Source organism: Etheostoma spectabile, chromosome 5 (assembly GCF_008692095.1).
Source record: "Etheostoma spectabile isolate EspeVRDwgs_2016 chromosome 5, UIUC_Espe_1.0, whole genome shotgun sequence".
In the NCBI taxonomy this organism is placed as follows: domain Eukaryota; kingdom Metazoa; phylum Chordata; class Actinopteri; order Perciformes; family Percidae; genus Etheostoma; species Etheostoma spectabile.
Window position 1 is genome coordinate 28,062,512 of NC_045737.1, and position 25,023 is coordinate 28,087,534.

A 25,023-nucleotide genomic window follows, 5' to 3' on the forward strand; every position below is an offset into this window, starting at 1 on the left:
ATAGTATAGTATTTAGACTATTGTTGGGGTTTTATTTTAAACCTAATATTTCATGGTGGTTAAACAACTACTGTGGCTGTTAAATTAGTAATTACAGCAGTACATTTATAAGGAGTTCAAAATGTTAGCCAAGCAGAGAAAGATAGACATAAACTTAATGAGCTGGTGGTTTGAAATCAAACTTGATCTTTAATGACTGATACATGGTAACCTTGCAACACTCACTTATACATTGTAATATAAAATAAATTAAAACCATGAGCAAACATCACACATCAGCATTTTGATAACAGCTACTGGTTAAAACAGAACATAATCACAACTGTTAAGAGGTATTTTGTACACATACATACATTTAAAAGAAAATGGGGGAAAGTGGAATGTTGAGTACCTTCAGTATCTTCTGTTACTGGGTTTCAAACTGCATTGGCAAGCAAAAACTGATTTAATGCTTTATCCTGTTTTGGGGTAGCAGAGGCATTTATAGCAACTTGTGTTTTGTTGCGAGTCAGCATATTTCCCGTCTTTCTTTTTTTCTTTGTTCTTCCCTGCTGCAATAACGTCAATAGGCTGATAGTTTTACACAAAACCAGCATTCAGAAGAGCACAATCAGTAGCTATCAGTATATTTATACATGTACTGCACACAGTACACCTGCAACATCTATCTGAGAATTAGAACTAAATCATGACTAGAAGACTAGAATGCCTATGATAATGAATAAATGCAACATACTAGAATGTCCATATACATATGTCAAGTGCCTATACATTTATAAGAGGTGCATAACTCAAGGAGACTTAAATTTCCACTGTGTCTTGCAAAGTTGTGGATTTAAAAAAAATGGTATGAAACAAATTCGGAGCGACAAGTGCACACGACCACACTAGGAATCCCAGTTTTAGAAAGGAGAGTGTTTGAATGCCTATACAGTGAAGTTAATGAATGGTTTGATAGCACAGCAGGTGAAAATAAGACATGAGTAATACAGGAACTGTGTGTGTGTGTGTGTGTGTGTGTGTGTGTGTGTGTGTGTGTGTGTGTGTGTGTGTGTGTGTGTGTGTGTGTGTGTTTGTGTTTGTGTCAAAATATTGGGTTGTATCCGACCTGGGTAATAGCATGTGAAATAATAATCAGTGGGTTTTAACCTGCTGAAGATGAATCCCCTCTTAGATCAGATCTGTGAGTACCAGTGTTGCAGGAAATTTCGTACAGCGTGTCTGTGAGGGACATGTTAACTGACTGTGATTGAATAGATCTGGTGTGGTTGACTCATCTGTTAACTCCGGCATTCACCACGAAATGTTTCAGGTGTGGGCCAGGTGTGCACGAACCCTCAGGTCTCGGCTTTCTCCTTCTGCTTCTTGCTCTTTTTTAAGAACGACGGCGGCTTGAACTTCTTTTTCTTCTTGGACGGGGACTTGGAGGGTGAGCCCTCCGGGGTGCCGCCTTGAGGTTTGGGGGGCAGAGGAGCAGCAGGTGTGGAGGTGGTGTCGTTGGTTGAAAGAGCCTTCATCCCTTTCTCCAGCTCCTCTGTCGTCTGCTTCTCCTCCTCGCTGCCGTTCTGTATGGCTGGAGGGTCCGTCTTTGCCTCTTCTGCTCCGAGTATTATAATAAAGAAAAGAAAGCAAGACAGAATATTCAGCAACCAGACCGACAGTACTGAGGGGTGGTGGAGCTTCAAAGCTGCATGCTAGACATGTCACTGCAGATGAACATTCTTGCTTAATGAGAAGTGGGTTGTCACTCTCTGTACTTACTAGTGAGACAAGACCAAAGCCCCAGAAGTGTGCCCTATGAATCAGTGTGGAGTACAGACCGACAGGTACAGAGGGAGAGAGTACAACAGATGCAGTACAGTTGGTACAGGGACAGATGGGCTGAAATGTGGCGAATGTAAACGCACACACAGCTACTGTAAGGCAACAGAAGTAATGTCTGCATTCCCTTTCCATTAAGCAGGTGTAAGTAGGGCTGGGTACCGAATTCAGTACTTTTTAGGCACCGACCAAATTGCCTCGAGTAACAGAAATTGCCTCGTCATTCAATACCCAATTTTAATACCTAAGGAGTAAATCTCATCAGCGTCAGTGAGCCAATAAGCATGCAGCATGCTTCTACCAAGATCTAATTATGCTGGTGATTGGCTGACGTTGCGCACAGAGACGGGTTTCCCGTAGTAGTAGCTGAAAAACAAATGAAAAGATTTGTGAAATAATGTGTGATGGTGTAATTTCTTTTTGTTAAAATGGATCATAAAGTTGGTATTGAAATCACTAGGGGTGGGAATCACCAGAGGCCTCGCACATATTGCAATATTCTGCTATATATTGCAATTTATTACCTTTTTTTCCTACTTCATATTTTTCCCAATTTCAAATTATGTCCCCAAAAGGAAACTCTGTCAACATCTGTTTGTTCATCTCACTTCAACTGAATTGATTTGTTGACCAACACATAGTTTATAATAACAGATTGATACCTGCCGTCTGTGTATACATACAGTATTGACAAAGAAAATATTGCGATACTATGCTGTATCAACTTTTTCCCCCACCCGTAGAAATCACGATATTGGTATCTGTATCATAAATGTTTTGAACGATCCCCAGCCCTATGCCAAACCCAGCTGTCAGTGGGCATTTGAAGCATGAGAGGAGCCACATGAGTCCATGTCAGACTCGCGGCAGGTCGGGGGTCTGCTGGTCGGGGCGGCAGCGTGCAAAGCAAGCAGGGCAGACAGTCTGCAGAGCCTCACCTGAGACAGGAGGGGGGCTGGGCGGGGGGACCTTTGTGGGGGAGTTAGCGGGGAGAGACGCCTTGTCATTCTCCTCCTCCCCTTCTTACACAAATACACACAAATACACACAAATACACACACAGTGAGGGGCAGTGAGGGTTCAGCTGTCCAGGAGTAAGAGTTGTGAGCACGGTTTACATGACAGTCACAAGTGGCATCAAGCTTGCTTACAGGTGCTGTGTGTAGCCTGTTAACTTCAAAAAATGAGTATCTGTACATTTTCAAACATTTTGTACCATGCAACACAAATTCAGCAGCGAATCTTCTGCACAACATGGAGGAGGTGAAAGACTGCACAAGCAGAGCAGTATCTGACAATGAAAGATGTTGGAAGTAGTGATGACCTGGCAGACATTTTAATTTGAAACTGAAACTCTACATTGGCATTTAATTTGTTACACACAGCACCTTTAAGACAATTAGAAGGAAATGTGCAATGCACTATTATTGAAAGTGAAGGGTAGCATATTAAAGGTCCCATGATACGAGAATTTCACTTTATGAGTTTTTTTAACACTAATGTCCTCCCCCCAGCCTGCCTATGACCCCCGGCTAGAAATGGTGATAGGTGTTAACCGAGCCCTGGGTGTCCTGCTCTGTCTTTGAGAAAATGAAAGCTCAGATGGGCCCATCTGGAATCTTCTCCTTATGAGGTCATAAGGGGCAAGGTTACCTCCCCTTTCTCTGCTTTGCCCGCCCAGAGAATTTGGCCCCCCCATGAGAGAGACATCATGGCTTTCAAACGAGCAAAGTGGCCGTTGGTCTAGGCCACGCCACGCCAAAGGCTACAGACACAGAAGTGGCACATACTAAGGAAAGCTTATATATATATATATATATATATATATATATATATATATATATATAGCCTTGGTGCCACTAAGGTCTATATAAAAGAGACTTCAGATACAGTATTAGGGACCACTAAGGTCTATATAAAAGAGACTTCAGATACAGTATTAGGGACCACTAAGGTCTATATAAAGAGACTTCAGATACAGTATTAGGGGACCACTAAGTCCTATATAAAGAGACTTCAGATACAGTATTAGGGGACCACTAAGGTCTATTTAAAGAGACTTCAGATACAGTATTAGGGGACCACTAAGGTCTATATAAAGAGACTTCAGATACAGTATTAGGGGACCACCAATGTCTATATAAAAGAGACTTCAGATCCAGTATTAGGGACCACTAAGGTCTATATAAAAGAGACTTCAGATACAGTATTAGGGGACCACTAAGGTCTATATAAAAGAGACTTCAGATACAGTATTAGGGGACCACTAAGGTCTATATAAAAGAGACTTCAGATACAGTATTAGGGACCACTAAGGTCTATATAAAGAGACTTCAGATACAGTATTAGGGGACCACTAAGTCCTATATAAAGAGACTTCAGATACAGTATTAGGGGACCACTAAGGTCTATTTAAAGAGACTTCAGATACAGTATTAGGGGACCACTAAGGTCTATATAAAGAGACTTCAGATACAGTATTAGGGGACCACCAATGTCTATATAAAAGAGACTTCAGATCCAGTATTAGGGACCACTAAGGTCTATATAAAAGAGACTTCAGATACAGTATTAGGGGACCACTAAGGTCTATATAAAAGAGACTTCAGATACAGTATTAGGGACCACTAAGGTCTATATAAAAGAGACTTCAGATACAGTATTAAGGACCACTAAGGTCATCCAAAGATCACCATGTCATGGGACCTTTAACTTAGGCTGCCTTTACTATACTATATAGTCAAATGACATGTATGTAGACACTCCTTTGACACCAGTAAAATATAGTAACAGGAAATTCAATCAGATGAATCAAAAATATTAACTAAATAATACACAGGGATAAATCACACTTAAATCTAGTTCTAAATCGGAGAATAAAGAGATGCTTTTATAGTATTTTAACTGTATGGATGTAGGTAGTTGAGATGAGCTGAATGAAACATACCGTTGGTCCCTCCATCCTGTTTCCTCTGCACCTCCTTGCGGTACTCGTCCAGCTCCTGGTCTGTCAGCTGGTTGAAGGGGTTGGGAGGTTCTGGCCCTGGTGGGACTTCAGGTGGGCTGACTGGAGACTAAAAGACGAGCAGAGACTCAAAATCACAGCTTTTAGTACCGCAGTTAAAGAGGAAGACTTGGAGAGAAACAGAGACAGATGTTTGGCAAGCAGTGAAAGTTTACCGGAGGACTGTCGACTGTTATAACGCTGGCGAGGACTTGAGACTGTGGTCCTGCGGTCTTCATGTCCTGACGATTCTGCTGTCGGATCTGAGGAGAGGAAATAAAACTCTTGTACAAATTTTTTGATGCATGTGACAGCGTGCAAAAGGTAAAGATGGGAATTGTGGGAGACAGGAAAGGCCAAAGCAGGGAGAAGTTACCTTGTTTCGTGTCTCAATCACCTCTTGAGGGTTGGTGAAAAGAGGCACAAACTGGTTGGTGGTCTCTATCTTGATGGCTGTGCTGCCAGCTTGTGTCACCTCTTCTGCCTTCAACCACTACGGGAAAGACGACCAACAGCAAACAAAGACCTCACAATCCACTTTGAAAGAAATATTAGCAGAAGTGTATAACTCAATATGTCCAAACAGCAGAAGATCCTGTCTGTGCTAGTTATTCACTTGAAATCTTTAAAAAGGATTTTGTTGCTAACTGGGCAAGCTACCCACCGGCAAGATCCCGACAGGGTAGGTGACTTAAAACAATGTCTGAATGGAAAACACATCTTGACGTTACGTAAGAGCCCTGTTCATGTTGTACAGACATATTAATTGCATTGTGTATCTGTTAAGAGGCACAAAGCCCCTAAAACTTGCCCTGTTAACTGCCGTTTTAGCTCCGGGGAAGCTTGTACACGTAGCTGCAGATACTCAGTGTTGCCTGCACCGATTCAGGTCGGGTTTTATTTCAATCAAAAGTACTGCATATTTATTGCAATCAAGATTAATGTAAAAATTGGCCAGAAATCTCCTTTAAAAAGAGAACTCATGAAAACAAGAAATCTTTAAGCAGCTTTGATAATGTGGATGTTTGTCCACCAGAGGGCAGACTCTGCACAGGGCAGTGGGCTTTCCTCTGCAATGCAGAGAAGAGGAGGAGAGGGGAGAGAGAGGAGGGTGGGAGGGAGGGACTGAGCACCAGAGAGAACAGAAAGGGAGAGCCAAGCTCCTCCCACGCATGTAACCAATGTCATATTGTTTTTGTCTCGAAAGGACTCATCACTGCACCTCTGCTTCATAATTCTCCGAGGTACACAGATAAAAAAAAAAAAAAAATTCTCAAGTGTACATAAACCCCCGTGTGAGTCAGAGGGAAAGTGTGGATTTGGAATACAGAAATACCTTTGAACACACATCATATATATCCAGGTTCTGTTGAAATCATCAGAAAGATGAGTTCATTCCTCTTACTGCTTCTGTGTCTGTCTTTATCTTAAACCACCAGCCTTCAAGTCTTTTCTTCCCTCCCTCCCTCCACACAGCTCACTTTAATCTCTCATGGTGTTGATCCCTCTGCTCTCCAGCATCGTTAACTTTACCAATACCGATCCAATACCTGTGCAACAAAATATATTTTTATATTATCATAATATTATTTTTTAATAGCTTTATAATACTAACCCTATTTTGCATATGATATGAATGATGTCATTGTTGTATGGCCTGGATCTGGGTAAACCCTTTTTAAAACATACAGAGAATAAATGACATGGAACATTTTTATATAATCTAGTTTGACCGTCAAACATACGCAAAATAAAACATAAATAACCAATAACAATAGCAGCATTTTAGGCAGAATCGGAGGCATTTTCCATTCTGGTATTGTACTGGAACAACTCTACTTGTATTTCTACATATCTTTTCAGACAGTTTACCATTCCCCCCCCCCCGAGCAAGAAACACAATGACTAGCGTAGTTGCACAACATTGTGGATGTTACAATGAATTAGTGCAGACAAGGCACTAAATTGTCAAACTACCGTAGGGACCATCACAATTATTTCACACATCTGGTTTGCAACTTTGTTTTAGACAATTTCTGAACTCCTTCTATAGTGTGATCTGTTCAATAAATCAAAAGTAATGATTCCTGGAGCCTCACAGTGGTGCGCTGACCCGGGCTGGCTTGCTCCTGGTTGACTTTTTGGTAGGTGTTGGGGGTGTTGAGCCACCGAGTCCTCTCCTGCTGCTGGCGCTGAGCGAAAGGGTGCTGCCTCAGAGCCGGGTGGACTCCGTCGTCATCAAACTGGTGGAAAGCCGTGGCAGTCGCAGGCACCTCCACCTCCCTCCGCGTCCGCGAACGCTCCAGCAGCACGGGGAACCGGTAGGCGTAGCCTGTACGGTAGCCCTGAAACACAACAGAAGAAAGACCCTTTGGTGGACAGAATGGTTCCCTATGGCCTGCTTTAGCACACTTTTACTGCACCACTCCAAGGCACGCTGTTTCAGCAGATTAAGGGATAACAGCACCGACTCGCAATCTTTATCATTTGGGCAGAGCCTAACCTTTATGTCTCTTATGTCATTGCACTTAAAGGAATACAGTGTTCCCTCTATGTTGATTGTCTAGTGGCGGCCGCCGCGGTTTCAGAAATAGAGAAGATACACAATGTAGTCGCGGTTGCCTTTTAAATGATGCCGCCGACATAATGCACCCCCCACTGGCTGCCGCTCACATTGCAATTTGACAACAAGTAGAACTATTCAGAGGTGACTGGGCCCGTCCAGTTTAACTCCACATACTGTTGTGGTGTAGATTATTGTCCAAACGTTCGCTTTCTTCCGAGTCGACTATTAAACGACCAGCTCCACCAGAAACGTCACCACGGTGGGTTCTGGTTGGACAACGTTCAACTTGTCAGTTCTGATATCAAACATCTGGAAACATTAGAACAATAAGTGAGTCAGTGTATTATAATATAAACTGGAAATAGTCTATGGATGAGTCATTTGGGTTTTGGTTTCCCTATAAAGAAATTCTTGTAAAATTCATTTCGTAGACCTATTGTAGATAAGTGTCATATAGTTCCTCAAAAAGTTCAATCACAACTGAAAATATGCCTCATTGTCTGTGAATAGAGGTAAATAAATGTATTTGTTTGTGTTGCAGCGAGGTGTCAGTTCCATTTCATACGTAAAACATTGGTGGCGGGGTGCAGGGTTGTTCGGACGGAACTGTCCCCACTGCTAAAAAATAAAATCCTAAAGAAAACACTGGAATAGTTCAACATTTAGGGACATCCACTTATTGGCTTTCTTGCAGGTGACAAAATCGGCACACCAGCACCTCTATTATTCACTTATTGACACACCCTTTAAAATTGAAGAGTAAACAAGTTGTCAAGTTGTGGTTATGTCCAGCACTATATCTTGGTCAGGAGCTGCGATTTTATGGAGTCTTTTCATCACTGTGAGATTGCCAGGCAACCATTACATTATATAAGATATAAAATAATAATAATGATAAAAGATGTAATTAGTGAGTTTCTATATGAGATGTGCTGGTAGGTGTATTTTGTTCCTTTCAGACAGATCTGTTTCCCCCTGTAAGCTAGGCTAGCTGATGGCTGGCTGGCCTTATATTCAATCTTATCTTATCATTGAACTCATACCTTTATCTGGTGTCTGTGACTGTGTAGCGGACCAGCGATCAAGGTTTTTTGCTGTTAAGTTACTGCGGATGCAAACTGAACAGTTCACGCTGATGCTCTACATTAAAAGATTGCAATGGGCAAACCACAGGAAGGCTTTTATGCTTTTATGCTTTTATCGTGGAGCAGCTACAGGAAATGGAGCAGTATTTGTCACGGCACCTTTGCTGCGTTCAAAAGATTTAGGAGAGATGGTGGAGATCATTCCAACATCAGACAACTCCAGGCTAAGTTGGTGTGTGAGGGCTAAAACACTGAACACTCTATCCATTAAAAGTGGGTTGAATATGGAATATATGGAAGGGCTTTAGTTGATGTGATGACTAATATTTGTTTATCTTTTATCATCCAAGCAGCTGGTTGGTTATATCTTTGCTTACAGAAAAGGTTTCAGTCTCAGTTCTGACTTGTTGTTGACATGAATGGTACTTAGAAATAATTACGGTAAACTCCATATAACATGAATGTGACATTATCTAACTGCCACTTTTCAATTAAAGAAGATTTACACAGCAAGTTCCGGACATTTTAGGTGCTTTTTGTTAGTGGATCAGTTTATAATATTGCATGGGAGGAGCGGTAAAAGAAGCTGCAGCCACAGTGAGCTGGACAGATAAAGAGCTGCAGCTGCTGTGAATCAGCGACCCTCCCACACACATCAAGGTAAGTAAAACCTTGTAGCGTGTCACCCTCTCAATTCAAGCAGATCTAAATCGGGGTCATCTTTCATTTTAGTATCGCACTGCCACAAAACAGGGAGGCACGTTAAAGAGAGAACGTTTTAAATCAGCACAGCGGAGACTGAGATATCAGGACTTGTATTCCCCAGTACGGGCCAAGCTCTGACAACACTGGATCCTCCATTTGCTCTAATGGGACTCTTTCAAAGACATGACTGGTAAATGCCTATCACACTCCATGCTCCATTTCCAAAACACAGAAAACATTTTATACAACTCCATTTTTCACAAGCCGCATAGCTCCAAAACCTTATGACACTTGAATGGCATTTTTGAAACAGACAATCAGGAGTAAATGAAGTTAGTTTGAGAACTGTTTCTGTCTCAGGTCCAAACTCTCATGAGATCTAGCAACACAGATAACATAACGTTAAGTAACGCTGGAACAAAATTAACTTCCCTAATGCTAAATATTGTTTTTAGCTGTGTAAATATCTAATATTAGAAAAATAAAATATGAATAATTTATGCAAATATATCTTTTCATCCATCCACACGTTGTTCACTACACTGTTAAACAAGGCCAGGCCCAGTTAGGAGACAGGATGTGTGCACCGTCTCATACCACTGGCACAGCGGGTAATCTTTAGTTAGAGAAATGTTGCCTGAACTTGTAAAATTGGTGAAGAGACCCTTAAACAAAATCTATTTTTTTATTGATTTATTGATCCGCAATCATGACTACACATGTTTTGTTTAGTATGGTCTCCATATCCATAACGTTCCACTTCTGGGATTGCTCCGTTGTTGATGGAAATTCCGCCAGATTTCACTCATTTAGGCCGGGTGTCCGTTACTGTCCTCTGTCCCTGTGTTGGCATTCTAACCTCTGGTGGATTTCTGTGGACTATGGTGACCTGGTCCTCAGATCTCTGCAGGGTAAATCCAGACAGCTAGCTAGACTATCTGTCCAATCTGTGGACTATGGTTACCTGGTCCTCAGATCTCTGCAGGGTAAATCCAGACAGCTAGCTAGACTATCTGTCCAATCTGTGGACTATGGTTACCTGGTCCTCAGATCTCTGCAGGGTAAATCCAGACAGCTAGCTAGACTCTCTGTCCAATCTGAGGACTATGGTTACCTGGTCCTCAGATCTCTGCAGGGTAAATCTAGACTAACTTCCTTCCTGAGGCCATTTTGCAGAGGCACCGTTGCTCCCTTGTGATTGGTTCAAAGAAATGCCAAAAAAACAAGGTCTGACATTGCGAGACTACCTACCAAGTTATCCATGGTTCTCATGAGGGCTTCAAACTCGTGCTCCCCGACGCGGCTCTTATGCAGGGGTCCAAAGGTGGAGCCAGCCCAGCCGACAGTGCCGGCTACAATCGGTTTATGGATGGTCCGGTCCAGAAGAGTCAGGTTCTGTTCCCCACCGGCACAGCACAAAGCTGACACCTGGCAAAAAACAACAGCTTCAGCTTTTCTAAGCCCCTAAGACTGAGCTCAGGCGACCAGATAGCTCAGTTGGTAGAGTGGGCGGACATATCTAGAGGTTAACTCCTCGAAGCAGCGGACCCAGGTTCAACTCCAACATGTGGCCCTTTGCTGCATGGCGTGCCTCCCTCTCTTTCCCCCCTTCATTTCTTCAGCATGCCCATAAAACAATCTTAAATACATAAAAAAACAAGTAGCTGAGCAAAGTTCTACTACACACACACAGACGGCACACATGGCGCGTGCGTACACACACACACACACCCCACACACACACACACACACACACACACACTTTCTTGAGGGGGAAAATATAACACAATTGACATCAACCTCTAGGCCTTCAGATTTAAAGGATCAATGACCTTGCAGTCACATATCTGCTTCCCTGTTGGTCCTGTAGGATTACTGCAGTGTCTTTGTGGCAATCAACACTCCTCTAGTGTATTACACTGCAGTGCAGAGCTGCTGGCTCAGTTACACTGAAAGGGTAGCACAAGAAGGGCAACTGCCCAGGTGGAACTTTGGTGCATCTACATCATGTCAGCTTACTCTCCCATTCTCCCACACAGACACACACACACACACACACACACACACACACACACCACACCACACACCTACAGTACATACATACATGCATACTTACATACATACTGTACATACATCCATACATACATAAATGCAGTGTCAGCACTGAGTGAACTACCTGGATCTGGCAGGCGGCCTGGATGTGGTAGATAGTGTAAAAGGCCTCCTCCACAGACTCCCCCAGAGCTATGATGCCGTGATTCCTCAGCACCAGAACCTACACATTGTGAAATCCACATTCACACAGGAATGAAAAACCACCTTCATTATTTCTATTTTTACAACGGTTATCAAGAAATGTCACTGTAGAATATTAGAGGCACACTAAGACCACATCCCAAGTTTAGTCTCCAAGCAGCAGCAACAGCTTGAATAATTAATCCAGTGTAGGACCACATCACCTTACGTCTTTTCCTCATTCATTCATAAAGCTGGAACAACCCACGAGGGACGCACAGGTGCAAATACTGCTCAAGCAGGCAATGATACGCACGTATCAGATTAAATGTCTTTTGTCCTGGTGCTCTGCTCACCTTACAGGTTGGGCCCAGGCTCTTCTGCAGCTCCACTCTGTCCTCCTCCTCCTCCATGACTCCGTTGTAGTCGTAATAAGCCACGTCACCGACCAGCAGGGCCTCATGGGACAGAGGCAGGAGGCCGCACTTCATTGCTGAAACCTGGAGGCGGTAAGCTGTCAGTTTGTGGCGCCAAAGGTCAGGAAACAGGCTCATATTCAACGCTGACATAAAAAGTGCATGCTGGACAATTATACAGTGCTTTCAGACTCAAACAGAACAAGATGACACTGCAACTGCTGCAATTATGAAATATATCAAATTCTAAAATGTGTAGTTTAGATGGTATTCTATTTTTTGTTCTGTGATTTGGGCCTCGGCCTCTCTGTAGATTGCGAAATCAGGAAGCAATGCAGCAGTGATGTTGTGGATGGCTAGCAGAAACAAAGCTCCTTGAGTTGCTGGACAAGCATATGGCTGATGCCGAGACCCCTCCCCCCCCGGCCAAAGGCAGGCCACGCTGGATAGTTTACAACGGAGACACCGGGACGACTCTACAAGCAGCAAACGGTCAACAGCAAAAGCTGAATGTGTAATTAACATTGTAGAGGACGGCTTGAAATAAGCCAAATTGAATCCATAACCCTAATAACTGCACATATGAATTGCCTCTGAAAGCCTCCACTGTAGGCCACATTAGCATGAAGCATATTTGTCTACTCCCATGTTGATAAGAGCATTAAAAACTTGAAAAATATCTGTTTTAAAGTAAATTAAGAAAAGGTATTAAATGTGTGATTAAATATTTTCATCGACTGACAGCCCTGGTTATTACTAAATCCCTAATTCTTCCATGTGTATCTGGATGTGAGCAGCAGAAGTGTAAAGGTGTCTCCTCTGGATAGGACAGGACAGAACTGGGAGCTAATGCTAATGCTCCCATGGCTAAACCCAGGCTGACTCACCGCAGCCGTGGCCGGTGTGTGGAGGTGAAGCAGACAGCGAACATCTGGCCGGGCGGAGTAGATGGCTGAGTGCAGGCTGAACTTCTCTGGGTCCACGCCCAGGTTGGTGCTGCCTTTCTCCACCACCTCACCCAGGATGTTCACCTTTACCTGGAAAGCACATAAAATCCATAAAATAAGAAACACAACGACGTTCCACTTCCGGGATTGCTCTCGCTCTGCCGGAAATTCCACCAGATGTCCCTCTTTTTGGATGTCCGTCCCGTCCTCTGTCTCTGTGTTGGCGTTCTAACCTCTGGTGGATTTCTGAGGACCATGGTTACCTTGTCCTCAGGTCTCTGCAGGGTAAATCCAGACAGCTAGCTAGACTATCTGTCCAATCTGAGGACTATGGTTACCTGGTCCTCAGATCTGTGCAGGGTAAATCCAGACAGCTAGCTAGACTATCTGTCCAATCTGAGGACTATGGTTACCTGGTCCTCAGGTCTCTGCAGGGTAAATCCAGACAGCTAGCTAGACTATCTGTCCAATCTGAGGACTATGGCTACCTGGTCCTCAGATCTCTGCAGGGTAAATCCAGACAGCTAGCTAGACTATCTGTCCAATCTGAGTTTTCTGTTGACGACTAAAACTACTTCTGAACGTACACATGTTCCACCAAAACAACTTCCTTCCGGACACTATTTAGCAGAGGCACCGGGGCTCCGTCCGGCGCTCAACACCGCCCAGAACGATTGCGATTGGTTTAAAGAAATGCCAATAAACCAGAGCACGTTTTCCCGGAGACAGGTCTGGTAATGCAAGACTATGACGTTAGTAATAAACGTACAACAAAAATGGAACGTCATAACTTTAAAGGTAGAATCTACGGCAGAGCTGTTGATTGATTGCATTAGCCTGCACAGGTGTACCTAATAAAGTGGCCATTGAGTGTGTGTGTAACCTTAATTCCGAGTGCGATTACTCACTAGACTGGATCCAGTCACCTCACTGTAGGCCAGGCCGTCTGAAAGCACCAGGAAGTGTTCCTGTTCTTTACTGACACGCAGCTGTCAGGGAGGAAGAGGGCATTAGGACACACAGACAGCTGATGGAAGGACACTTATGCTCATCTAACATCATACGAGCTTGTGGTAAAGCCTGCCCCTTAAATTCCGCTGTAATTTAATTTGTACTTTAAATATATATGAACAGAAAAATTGAATTGACAAGGCTGATTTTAAATAAATATCACGAGATTGCGCAGAAATCCCATTTCACGAAAATCCATCTTGTCAGGCTTCAAGCAGAGACGGTTTAGCACCGAGACGCACCGACTCAGAGGAACCTCCTGTATCTGTGTCAGGTTGCTTCCTCCACTAGTACTCCTCCTCAGGAGACTATCGGCTGGTCCTGAGGTCATGGATTCCAATGGGAGAAGTGAACGTGAACACAGATTATGACCTGTTCTTTCGCCCCGTAGTCACCAAAGTAAATAGTGGAGCCATTTTTCATAGTTCTTATAATTTCTGACTAGGGCTGGGCAATATAGTATGAGGCTGGATATCGTCTTCAATGTTAAGTGCTGTCTGGTTTTAGAGGCTCCATTACCGTAAAGTCATTTTCTACAGTATATTTTCCAGACTGACTAGCTGTTTAATTATTTGCCTTTCCCCACTTAGTCATTGTATTCACGTTATTGATGAATATTCATTAAATATTCATCAATACTCTTCATTGTGTTAATATTTTGTGAAAGGACCAATTGTCAACAGCTGCGGCTTTTCGTTCAAAACAACAATTGCAGGCATGATGGACATATGGTTCATCCAATCACCTGATAGGTATTTTTTGAATAGATGCCAGCCTTTTTCCTTTCAGTTTCCAATGACGGCTTCTCAGATGGTTCTGTGTAACAAACCTTCTGGAACGTCAGGTCACCTTAAGACTGCTGTCCTATATATATATATATATATATATATTATATATATATAATACACACACACACACACACACACCACACACACACACACACACACACACAGTACTGTATATACATACAGTACTGTATATATATATAATACTGTATATACATACAGTACTACAGTATATACTACAAATAACTTGAACTCCAATTCCTAGAACTAACTGTGCTTGCTTGCACTGACCGTATTTGTTCAGCACAGCTGATGTTTTGTATAAATGTCTTTGTCCTTATGTAACTGTATTGTGGATTTCATTTGTCAAAATCTATTTTTCTATATCGATGTCTTGTATTAATGTTTGTCCCGACGTGCTGTACCATGTTTTATGTTTCTGCAGAACAGGAACCTGCTGAAAGCCAGTTTTTAAACTGAGTCGGGCCCGTTTTTATATTGTAATGTAATGTTACTTTTTCTAACTTTCCTGTATAATAAATATATGAAATGAAATGAAATTGTATTGAGTTCCCCAAACCAGCCTGATCCACTCAGATCATTCCAGATATGAGCAAGACTCCCACAGAAGACCAAAGCTGGTCTTATGGTGGGCTCTGCCCACCAACAGCCCGTCAAACCGAACCTACCACTTATGTGATGATGTCTGTTCAGTAGGTATGTGTTGTGCCCCACAACAAAAGGTAAAAAGTCAGGAGTGTAATGTGATAAGGTAGGGGACTAACAGTGAGACAGCTGCGGCTGATCTGGGCCCAGCCGTACAGGTCAAACAGCCGATGGACACTGGCCAGCTTGCAGCGCATCAACCTCTCCCCCTTCACCATGCTGCCAGGCTCCCAGCCCTGCAGGTCATTGATGGGAGTTACCATCATCATGTCTGTGGAGAAAGGGAAGAAAGAACAGAGACAGAGGGAGAGAGAGGGAGAGAGAGGGAGAGAGAGAGAGAGAGAGAGAGAGACAGAGAGCAGATAAGATGATGGGTGGTTAGTTTATATCCACGATGTTCCACTTCCGGGATTGCTCCGGTGCTGCCAGAAATTTTACTGGATGTCCCTCTTTACTGCCGGATGTCTGTCCCCGTCCTCTGTCTCTGTGTTGGCGTTCTAACCTTGGGTGGATTTCTGAGGACTATGGTTACCTGGTCCTCAGATCTCTGCAGAGTAAATCCAGACAGCTAGCTAGACTATCTGTCCAATCTGAGGACTATGGTTACCTGGTCCTCAGATCTCTGCAGGGTAAATCCAGACAGCTAGCTAGACTATCTGTCCAATCTGAGGACTATGGTTACCTGGTCCTCAGATCTCTGCAGGGTAAATCCAGACAGCTAGCTAGACTATCTGTCCAATCTGAGTTTCCTGTTGACGACTAAAACTACTTCTGAACGTACACATGTTCCACCAGAACAACTTCCTTCCTGAGGCTTTTTTGCAGCAGCACCGTGGTTTTGTCCGGCGCTAAGCACTGCCCATGACAATTGTGATTGGTTTAAAGAAATTAAACTCCGACCTGTAGCCCTTTGCTGCATGTCATTTCCCCCTCTCTCTCCCCTTTCAAGTCTAAGCTGTCCTGTAGAAATAAAGGCCTACAAAATGCCCAAAAAACACAATTTATTTTGCTGCGTCTGGAGCTTTTCTCCTATCCTACAGTGTATCTGTGGTGTAGACTATACTCCACAGCTCTGTGGCCTGGTAATCCGAGACTAGAGGTGAGTTAACTAAAAAACAATCTAGCTGTCAAATGGGAGCAAATACAGAGAGGTGATAATTCACTTTGCATTCTGTCCAAACATAATAGTGAAACACTTTGACTACGAGCACCCGGGCTAACAATAGAAACTTGTTGATAAAATGCATTGCTCAAGCAATAATGAAACACTAGGGTCAGTATTGATAAAGTAAATGCAGTATGTTAGAGATGTGTTTGAAAGTGTTGTGTACGTACTAGAAGGGGTGACAGGCAGGGCGGCGGGGGCGCCATGCGAGGCCATGAAATCAGCCAGCTGTCTCAGTGCCCACAGGTTGGATGAGCTGCCACCCTTCTTCATCTGTTCCTGGATCAGCACATCCAGCTCCTCCTGAATGACTACACACACACACACACACACACACACACAACACACACACACACAACACACACACACACACACACACACACACACACACACACAACACACACACACACACACACACACACACCACACACACACACACGTTAATATATATCTCTCTCTCTCTCTCTCTCTCACACACACTCACACACTCACACATTACAAATCATTTCAGTTTCATAATGCTACTCAATTTGTAGGAGTTGAACATTTCTGTCTTTTGCGACCCCTGAATTGTCTCATTTTTTCACAAAGAAAAAGTCATGGCATCAGAATGATTTGAAAGACGCTATAATCACATACAAATTCAGGAGGGCTTTGAACACACTCCTACACTGCAGGGGCGAGGGCGAGTAAACACTTTTAATGAGTCAGCCTCTCTCCATCAGTCCTTTCACCTCTTCACTTCACAAAAGTTCACCAGCGTCACGTAGTCTCACTGCTGCTCTCCCACATGTAGGAGCACACGTGGTCATGGGGTCCAGCACTGACTGCAGCTCAAGCTGTCAAGTGGCATTTGCCAACAGATTTATTGTAATGTGAGGAGATAAGCACATCTACAGGAGAGGAGGAAGAGGAAGAAAGAGAAAACAGGCTTTAAGACATTAAATCCTTCCCACACGGAGACAAACAGCCATCTCACCGGACTCTGGAGGAGGCTGGAGATGCGTTTCTTATGCTGGGGTCCGGAGCTGGGTGTGGAATGCTGAGGAGACAGGAGGCCCTCAGGGACCCCATCACTGGGGCTGCGCTGCACCGGGGTGCCTTTGGGGGTGGGCGACTTGCTCATCTTTTACTGTTTTGCAGATGCTGTCTTTTAACCAGGGGTGGGTTAGGATAACTGTAAAGAAAGAGTGTCTATATTATTAATGCTGCTAAAATAGCACTTTTTAGAACACGACTTAACCATAAACTTCAATGGTGCTAATTTCATTTATACTTTTTAGACTGTTAATGGCAACTACAGGTAACCATCTTAATGGAATAGTTTGACATTTTAGAAAGTATGTTTTTTTGCTTTCATTTCAGAGGTAGATAAGAATATCCATACTGTCAGCTGTCCGTTAATTATGAAGCTACAGCTAACATCTAGTTAGCTTAGCATAGCACAAAGACTGGAGGCAGGGGGAAACAGTCATGAGTAAAGAGTAAAATGAAAAGGTATGGTTTTACGGGGTAGCTGCATGGGTTGAGTGTCTGGCCTGAGGACACTTGGACATGTGGACAGGCCGAGCCCTGGATGGCACCGCCGGCTCTACCTCCTACTGCTGCTTTCAGCTGCAGACCACAAAGAGTCCAGACTTTCCAACCCTGACTTTGGAACCTCCCCCCCTTTCTTTAGACATGTCCCTAATTGACTTTATAGCATTGAGTGACATCCACACAAACAAATACATTACATCCTTACAGCCACAATGGCAGAAAGCCACAATTCTTTAACTTTATTGTTCTTTATTCTTTAACTTTAAGTGATGGGATGCAGTCCATTATAGTTCAGAGTAATACAGTTGAAGGTGCCCTGCCACATGTATGTCATGACTTTGTTCTACTGTGGACTCTGTAACTTGGTTACCTTGTTTAAAGCCATTTTGGCGTGGTATAGAAAGCCTGCAGGAAGAGTCTTTTTACGAGCTAAGCTGCTTGACTCTGATTGGCTAACAGCTAGCCAATGAGAGCCTGGCTATCAGCATCCTTTACCCAGCTCATGAATAGTAATGAGCTCAGGCAACATGACGTCAGAATGACCAGCTGTTGTGATTGGTCTGATTTCTCCTCTTATTTCTTTTCAGTGGCTAGAGTTGACAGAGGAGGTAGCAGTTCATCTTCACATTCACCACACACACACACACACACACACACACACACACACACAACACACACCACACACACACACACACACACACACACACACACACACACACACACACACACACGACCACATTTCAAAATATGCAAATAACGTTTTTTTGTGGCAGCTTAGGAACAGTCTGCCTGAAGGCACATCATAATTCAGAACACATTAGAAATTGCACACACCCCCACGAAGAATAATGGAGCAATTCATGGCAACTGGACCGACCCTTCCTTACAGCAGGAGCATGAGTTAAGTAGCCAACAGAAATACTGATGATACTAACAGCACACAACAATGACACAGTTTGCATTTTGAAAATATGTTTCAATTCATCACTTCCTATTGAAATGAAACGAGCTGGCAAAAGAGGGGAACGTGCAGAGCAACGGGAATCGGGCTATGCCATGATTAAAAGAAGGAGAATTAAAGACATTAGTAAAAAAAGCCAGTCTGGAAATTAAGTTTTAAGAAAATTATGTTCTAATTATAGTAGCTATATGCTCTGAAAGCAGCCACCACATTCCTTTTCATTACTATCATGGCTGATGCTAAGAAATCTAAGATTTAGCCATATAAGTATAAATAGAAGAAGTGCAGTGAGCAGAATATTGTTTAATCTTCCTGAGCCTATGCTCCAAGCCGTCCACAAAAGCCCTGCCTCAGGACCCAGAGGTGCACACCAGCCCAAACTATGAAGAGATCCAGCCCAGTCAGTTCAATCGGTACGCTCATTTACGTACAATGAAACCCCAAGAAAATCCTTTTCTATCTTGCATTAACATGAAAACAGTTTCTCCTGTCCACAAGTGCAAAAATAATCAGTATATTTGAGTACACATTAAGCCTGGATTTCTGTTTTGTATTTTCAAACGTCAGCATTAAGATGAAAAACCTACCCTCACATTAAGGATGCTGTATTCCTCAGGGAACTGGAAGAGCACGGCTATACAACATGCAGCATTAGCAGAGCTCACATGCAGACAGCAGCAGCACATCCACCAACAGGAAGTTAGCCAGGGATACGGCTCGGTAACTGGAGAAAGAGGAAAGAGTTACCGTAAGGCCCTTTACAGAAGAGATGGCCACTCCTTGATTCTCACACACACAACACACACACACACACACACACACACACACACACACACACACACACACACACACACACACACACACACACACACACACACACACACACACACACACACCACACACACACACACACACACACACACACACAGCTGCAGGGAGCAGATAAGGTCCCAGGCACACCACACCCTCTCTCCTCTGCAACTGACTCAATTACTTTATAAGTTTCATTGCTGTTACATAACTATTTGTCCATCTCTGATCACATGCATTGTCAATCCCAAATCCCAATCCCCGTGTCTCTAGCATTCAGGGCAAGCTTTAAAGATGCTCACTCTAATATCACAAGAGAAACTTACATCCGATCCATGTGCATTTCTAAATCTCATTGCATTGCACACGAGAAACTCTGCCAGATGACTAAAACCTTTAATGTGGTTTCTGGAGGGAGACACTCTAACTCCACAGTCCAGGCTTCCTGAAACCTGACATCAGCTCTCCATTCACTGAAGCACTAACTGAACCCCCCCAAGAATACACTGACACACACAAGCAGGATCTGGTTTGCTTTGTTCAACTTACATTGGATCCAAAGTATTCCCCATTCAAATAGATTAGTGTTTTCCTTTTTATTTGATGGTCAATGTTTGGTTTTAAGCAATCACAAACTCTGATATTTCATTCAAATGTAACCAGATGGATGTTTTTAACAAAGTTGTTATACATATACACACATATATATACATATATATATATATATATATATATATATACATACATACATATATATATATACATATATATACATATATACAGTATATTTATACTGTACATATTTATACACACTGTATATTTACATATACAGTATATATATGAACAATGTACAAATATATATATACACATATATTATATATATATATATATATATATATATATATATATATATATATAACACACACACTGTATACATATACTCCATAGCAGTGAGTCTATAAAAGCCTAAATTTGAGGCGGCAGCTTTTCTCTCTCTCTCTCTCTCTCTCTCTCTCTCTCTCCCTCACACACACAATAGAGGTTGGTTCACAGTGTGTAAGGCCCTCCCTCTCTGGGGGGAGAGGGGTCCAGCTGATGCCAGGCAGCAAACAAAAAGCCTCTCTCTCCAGGGACGGCCCTAATGACTGAGGGGAGACATAGGGATCTGGCTGCTGGCCCACCATCACTTCTTCCTCCTCTGACCCTCAGCATCATCCCTTCTCAGGAAGTAGGGGAGCCGCCAGGCATTCCTCCTCTATAGCTGCATTCTTATCAGACTTCTTTTAATACTATTAAACTAATAATATTTGATGTAGTATCCTTCACCAGAACACACCAATCAGTGGATGTATTGCTACTCTCTCTGCTGGGGGATACTCTGAGATCTTTGGCCTAACACCCTAAACCACATTTTTCCACATTATGTTTACAATAGTGACTGCTGTAAGTCTACCCCCCTGAGGTGGTTTTACGAGATCTGTGTCTGACATCCAGCAGCAGAGAGGGGGTGGGGGTATAATTCCATAAGTAGCTCTGGATTGATTTTCTTTTGCTTTGCTGTCATTAAGTGTATGTCAGTAGATTCCCCGTCAGTTATCTAACTAGTTTCTATCAACCTAAATATCTAGAATAAAATAACTTAAAGATCAACAAGTGTAATCATGTTCAAAACTATTTGAAAATGATTTACAAACAAAGCAAGTTTTTTACTTTTTAAACTTACTGCAACTCCTATTTGTCTGTTGATTTGATGTTAAAGACCACGTAATAACCAAATGTAAAAACTTGTTTAGATGTCACATATCAGCCTGTTGAAGAATGAATAATAAAGTCTGCACTACTTAGACATGATTACTTCATACACCTACAGTATAATTAAGGACTTTCATTCTAATATTTAACAAACAAGAGTAAGATAAACCTACGCTAAACTAAATTATGATGGCGTGTTAACATAACTTACAAGTGCACTGTCACTCTATTCAACTAAGTGGACTCATCAGCTCTAGACATCTGGCAGACTGAGGGCTTTCCAGAAGTGCAGCATTCACAAAATGCATAAATGATGTAGAAGTAGAATCGGGGCGTTCTGGTCTCTAATGGGACATTTGGCATCCACCTAAATGTAAATAAACTAAATGAAAATATACCAAGACACGCGATGGACTCCATTACAGTCAAGGGGGCTTTAAAGTGGTTTCTATTTCATTATCTACATATTATTATTAGATTAATATTGCTAATGTGAAAGAAATTGCAACTCCAACCAACTGCAAACATATATAGTTGATAGAAGTTTAATAAAGAGAGTGTGTAGAGTGTATTCTGGTCAGAGAGGTAGCTGGCCCCTAATCATTACTGCTTCTTTACTTGGCCCCTATGGAAGAGGACAGGGGCCACATGGGAATACATGTATTAGAGTTCTGAGTTTTAAAGTCAGAACTCAGAACTCTAATACATTTTTCACACGTGGCCCTAATCCTCTTCCGTACTCCTCAAAATATCATGTTTGATTTTTAAAAACAACACACGTGATATTAAGGTTTGTCTTGGGGAAGCTGTATTGCAATGTGTTAGAGCTGCAAAGATGTATCACTGAGGTGATTAGTTGTCAACTATTAATCAACAGCTATTTTCATAAGCAATCAATGGGTTTGACTCTTTTATTTTTTAGGAAAGAAAAGGTAAGAAATCAGTGATTCCAGCTTCTTAAATGTGAATATTTTCTAGTTTCTTCTATCCTGTGACAGGAAACTGAATATCTTTGAGTTGCAGACAAAACAAGACATTTGTGGACGTCTTCTTGGACTTTAGGAAACACTGTCATTTTCATCATTTTACAGACCAAAAAACTAGTCGAATAATCAACAAAATAATCAACAAGTTAATCGAAAATGCAAATAATCGTTACAGTCCTCCAATGTATAATCACAGTTTCTATACCTATCATTCAAGTAGGACTGCTAAAAGGCAAAACAGGGATTCTACAGCTTATTGAGATTAGGGTTATTAATATCACTGACTTTAACATCAACTTCCACATGAATCCATCCTGTTTGCCTTGTGCAGAGGAGATTAAAATGTGCAAACGCCACTCCCACCGATGCTGTGTCACATGGGGGGGGGGGACAGGGCTATTGACCAGGTACTCATCATGTGAGTGCAGGGCAACAAATTCGGTGTTCGACAACGCACAATGTCGTTTGATGGCTTTTAGCATCCCCCCCCCCAGCGGCCCGGCCCGCGCTGTGCATGGCTGCCTAGCAACAATGGCACGCGCTGCAGCATCAGCACCAGGATCCGCTAATGGCACCCGCAAAACGCAGAGCGAGCACGAGCAGCGAAGCCTCTCCTCTGTAAAGAACCGAGCATTAAAAAAACATCGCTTTTAATTTCAAATGAGCAGAATATCTCATCATCACCCCGCTTATTATTCCTGACAGGCTGATGATGCAGGATAACAACAAGCCATCGCTGGCTCGCCATGAGCGAGGTTAGACCGTGCACGGCTGAAGCAGGGAGCCACACACTGCACATACGGGACCTAGAACTCGTCCCGGGCCTTCATCTGCACAGCACGCTGGGGAGAGGCAGCATGGCAATGTGGAGAGGGTGCTGTGCGCTATAGCACTATGCTATTTTAATAATAATAATAATAACAATACACAAGCACGTCTGTAAATGTAACCGTAGGGAGAGAGAGGGATGCACCGACACCACCATTACCCATCAGGCGTAGGGACGCTGACACACAGCTCATGCACGCGTCCGGGAGGACCTGTGCTACGCCCAGCCATTTAAACACTAATGTTAGCAGGCAGTATGCTCACCTCAGTGCAGCATCCTCAGGACCGCGTCTTCTGTGGGGGTGCGGCACACCCACATCCGTCCTCAGAAGACGCAGATGTAGTTAGTTACAGCGGGCTTCCTTTGTCAGACCGTTTCGGGGCCTCCGCTGATACCAAGTCAGAAGATCCTGATGTTGTTCATCGCTCGGTGCGCCTGGACCAGCCCCCTGCCACGCCTGTCCACAGTCCGACACCCGAGGGCTCCCGCTCGTGCACCTACAGAGGGGATCAATCTTTGCACTGCCTTAGTTATGGTTTTAATAAAACCATACCGATAGCGTAGAGCCCTGCAGGGAGTCTAATGCTGGCTCCTGAACCTTGTTTAGTTGGCTACAGGCCCAGCTCGAGTCAGACAAACCTCTCCATCAAACAGGCGCCACCTTGTGTTCTGATGGAGAACAGCCTGTACACATGGACTCCTCATACTCAATAATTCTACATTCTTACACATTTACACACTTACTAGTTACATTGAAAATTAAGATTTCCCATAAAAACACAGTAAGATAGATATGCCATGAGACTATCAAACACTACAATAAAAATGTGCTCCACCTTTAACAGATTATTCCCTTAAATGTCTAAATGTTAATTTATCAGTAATGAATTCAATTATATAAAACATAATGGTATTTAAGATACTGCATAAAGAGTACTTTTGATACTTTTCTTTATGTTAATTTGTAAAATCATGGGGGTTTTTTTTCAGCAGGTAACCATTCTCTGGGTTATTGGGCTAATATTATCACCAAGGTTTCTGGGTTATTTTTCAAAGACTAACCCACGGTTTAGGACCCTGGATTATAGGATTCTCTCTCTCTCTCTCTCTCTCTCTCTCTCTCTCTTCTCTTTCTATAAATAATGTTTTTTGTTGGTTGGGTGTATTTAATGTAGTAATACACTATTATCATGCCAACATAGTTTATAATATGACCATTTTGTGTATATCATGACAAAACAGGATCACCAGTTGTAGGAGAAATAAAGTGACACCCCCTCTAAACATGGATTAACTAAGATATAAATTCATATATTACATCCTTGTCCCTATAACACACACATCAGTCTGCCAGAAATTCAGAAGAGGAACAAGAACACACACACACCCCCACACACACACACACTATTTTTCCTTTCCAATATTGTTATTACAGTGCGACCTAAAAAAAATAGGTCCAAGTGTGTGTTGGTATCATGTAGATTATAATTTAATTTGATGCAATTAAAATAATATAATGTAAAACAAAGTTTTATTTTCTGAAATAAGACATACTGGGTTAGGTGGTTTTACACCCAACAAGAGAACCAGTCTCTGGACAACGTGGGGGTCCAGTGGTTAGTACTGTGGCCTACAACACAACAAGGTTCTGGGTTGGAATCCAGGGTATGGACTGGGTCATTTTAGTTCATATTTAACCCAGAAGTTGGGTTGTATTAACTATAATAATGGGTTATTTTA

The 25,023-nt window shown here is 42.7% G+C and overlaps 1 protein-coding gene across 7 annotated transcripts; it reads right to left on the minus strand.

The window, feature by feature from the left end:
• Nucleotides 1–162: 162 nt before the first annotated feature.
• add2 (adducin 2 (beta)) lies at nucleotides 163–23,913 on the minus strand. 7 transcript variants are annotated; one of them, XM_032515174.1, is made up of 16 exons: nucleotides 23,547–23,912; nucleotides 17,386–17,583; nucleotides 16,577–16,717; nucleotides 15,361–15,512; nucleotides 13,688–13,768; nucleotides 12,720–12,869; nucleotides 11,773–11,916; nucleotides 11,358–11,456; nucleotides 10,433–10,609; nucleotides 6,925–7,170; nucleotides 5,202–5,318; nucleotides 5,002–5,088; nucleotides 4,769–4,895; nucleotides 2,760–2,840; nucleotides 1,784–1,795; nucleotides 163–1,597 (listed from the first exon to the last, which is right to left on the minus strand). In XM_032515174.1, the coding sequence occupies exons 3-16, from the start codon at nucleotides 16,677–16,679 to the stop codon at nucleotides 1,338–1,340; spliced, it is 1,836 nt and encodes a 611-aa protein (XP_032371065.1). In that variant the 5' UTR covers nucleotides 16,680–16,717; nucleotides 17,386–17,583; nucleotides 23,547–23,912; the 3' UTR covers nucleotides 163–1,337. The 7 variants fall into 7 exon arrangements, with proteins under 7 accessions (XP_032371065.1, XP_032371064.1, XP_032371071.1 ...); XM_032515173.1 differs by having other exon boundaries at nucleotides 2,760–2,843; XM_032515180.1 differs by lacking the exon at nucleotides 1,784–1,795 and having other exon boundaries at nucleotides 16,577–16,709; nucleotides 23,547–23,913.
• Between the last annotated feature and the right edge of the window lie 1,110 nt (nucleotides 23,914–25,023).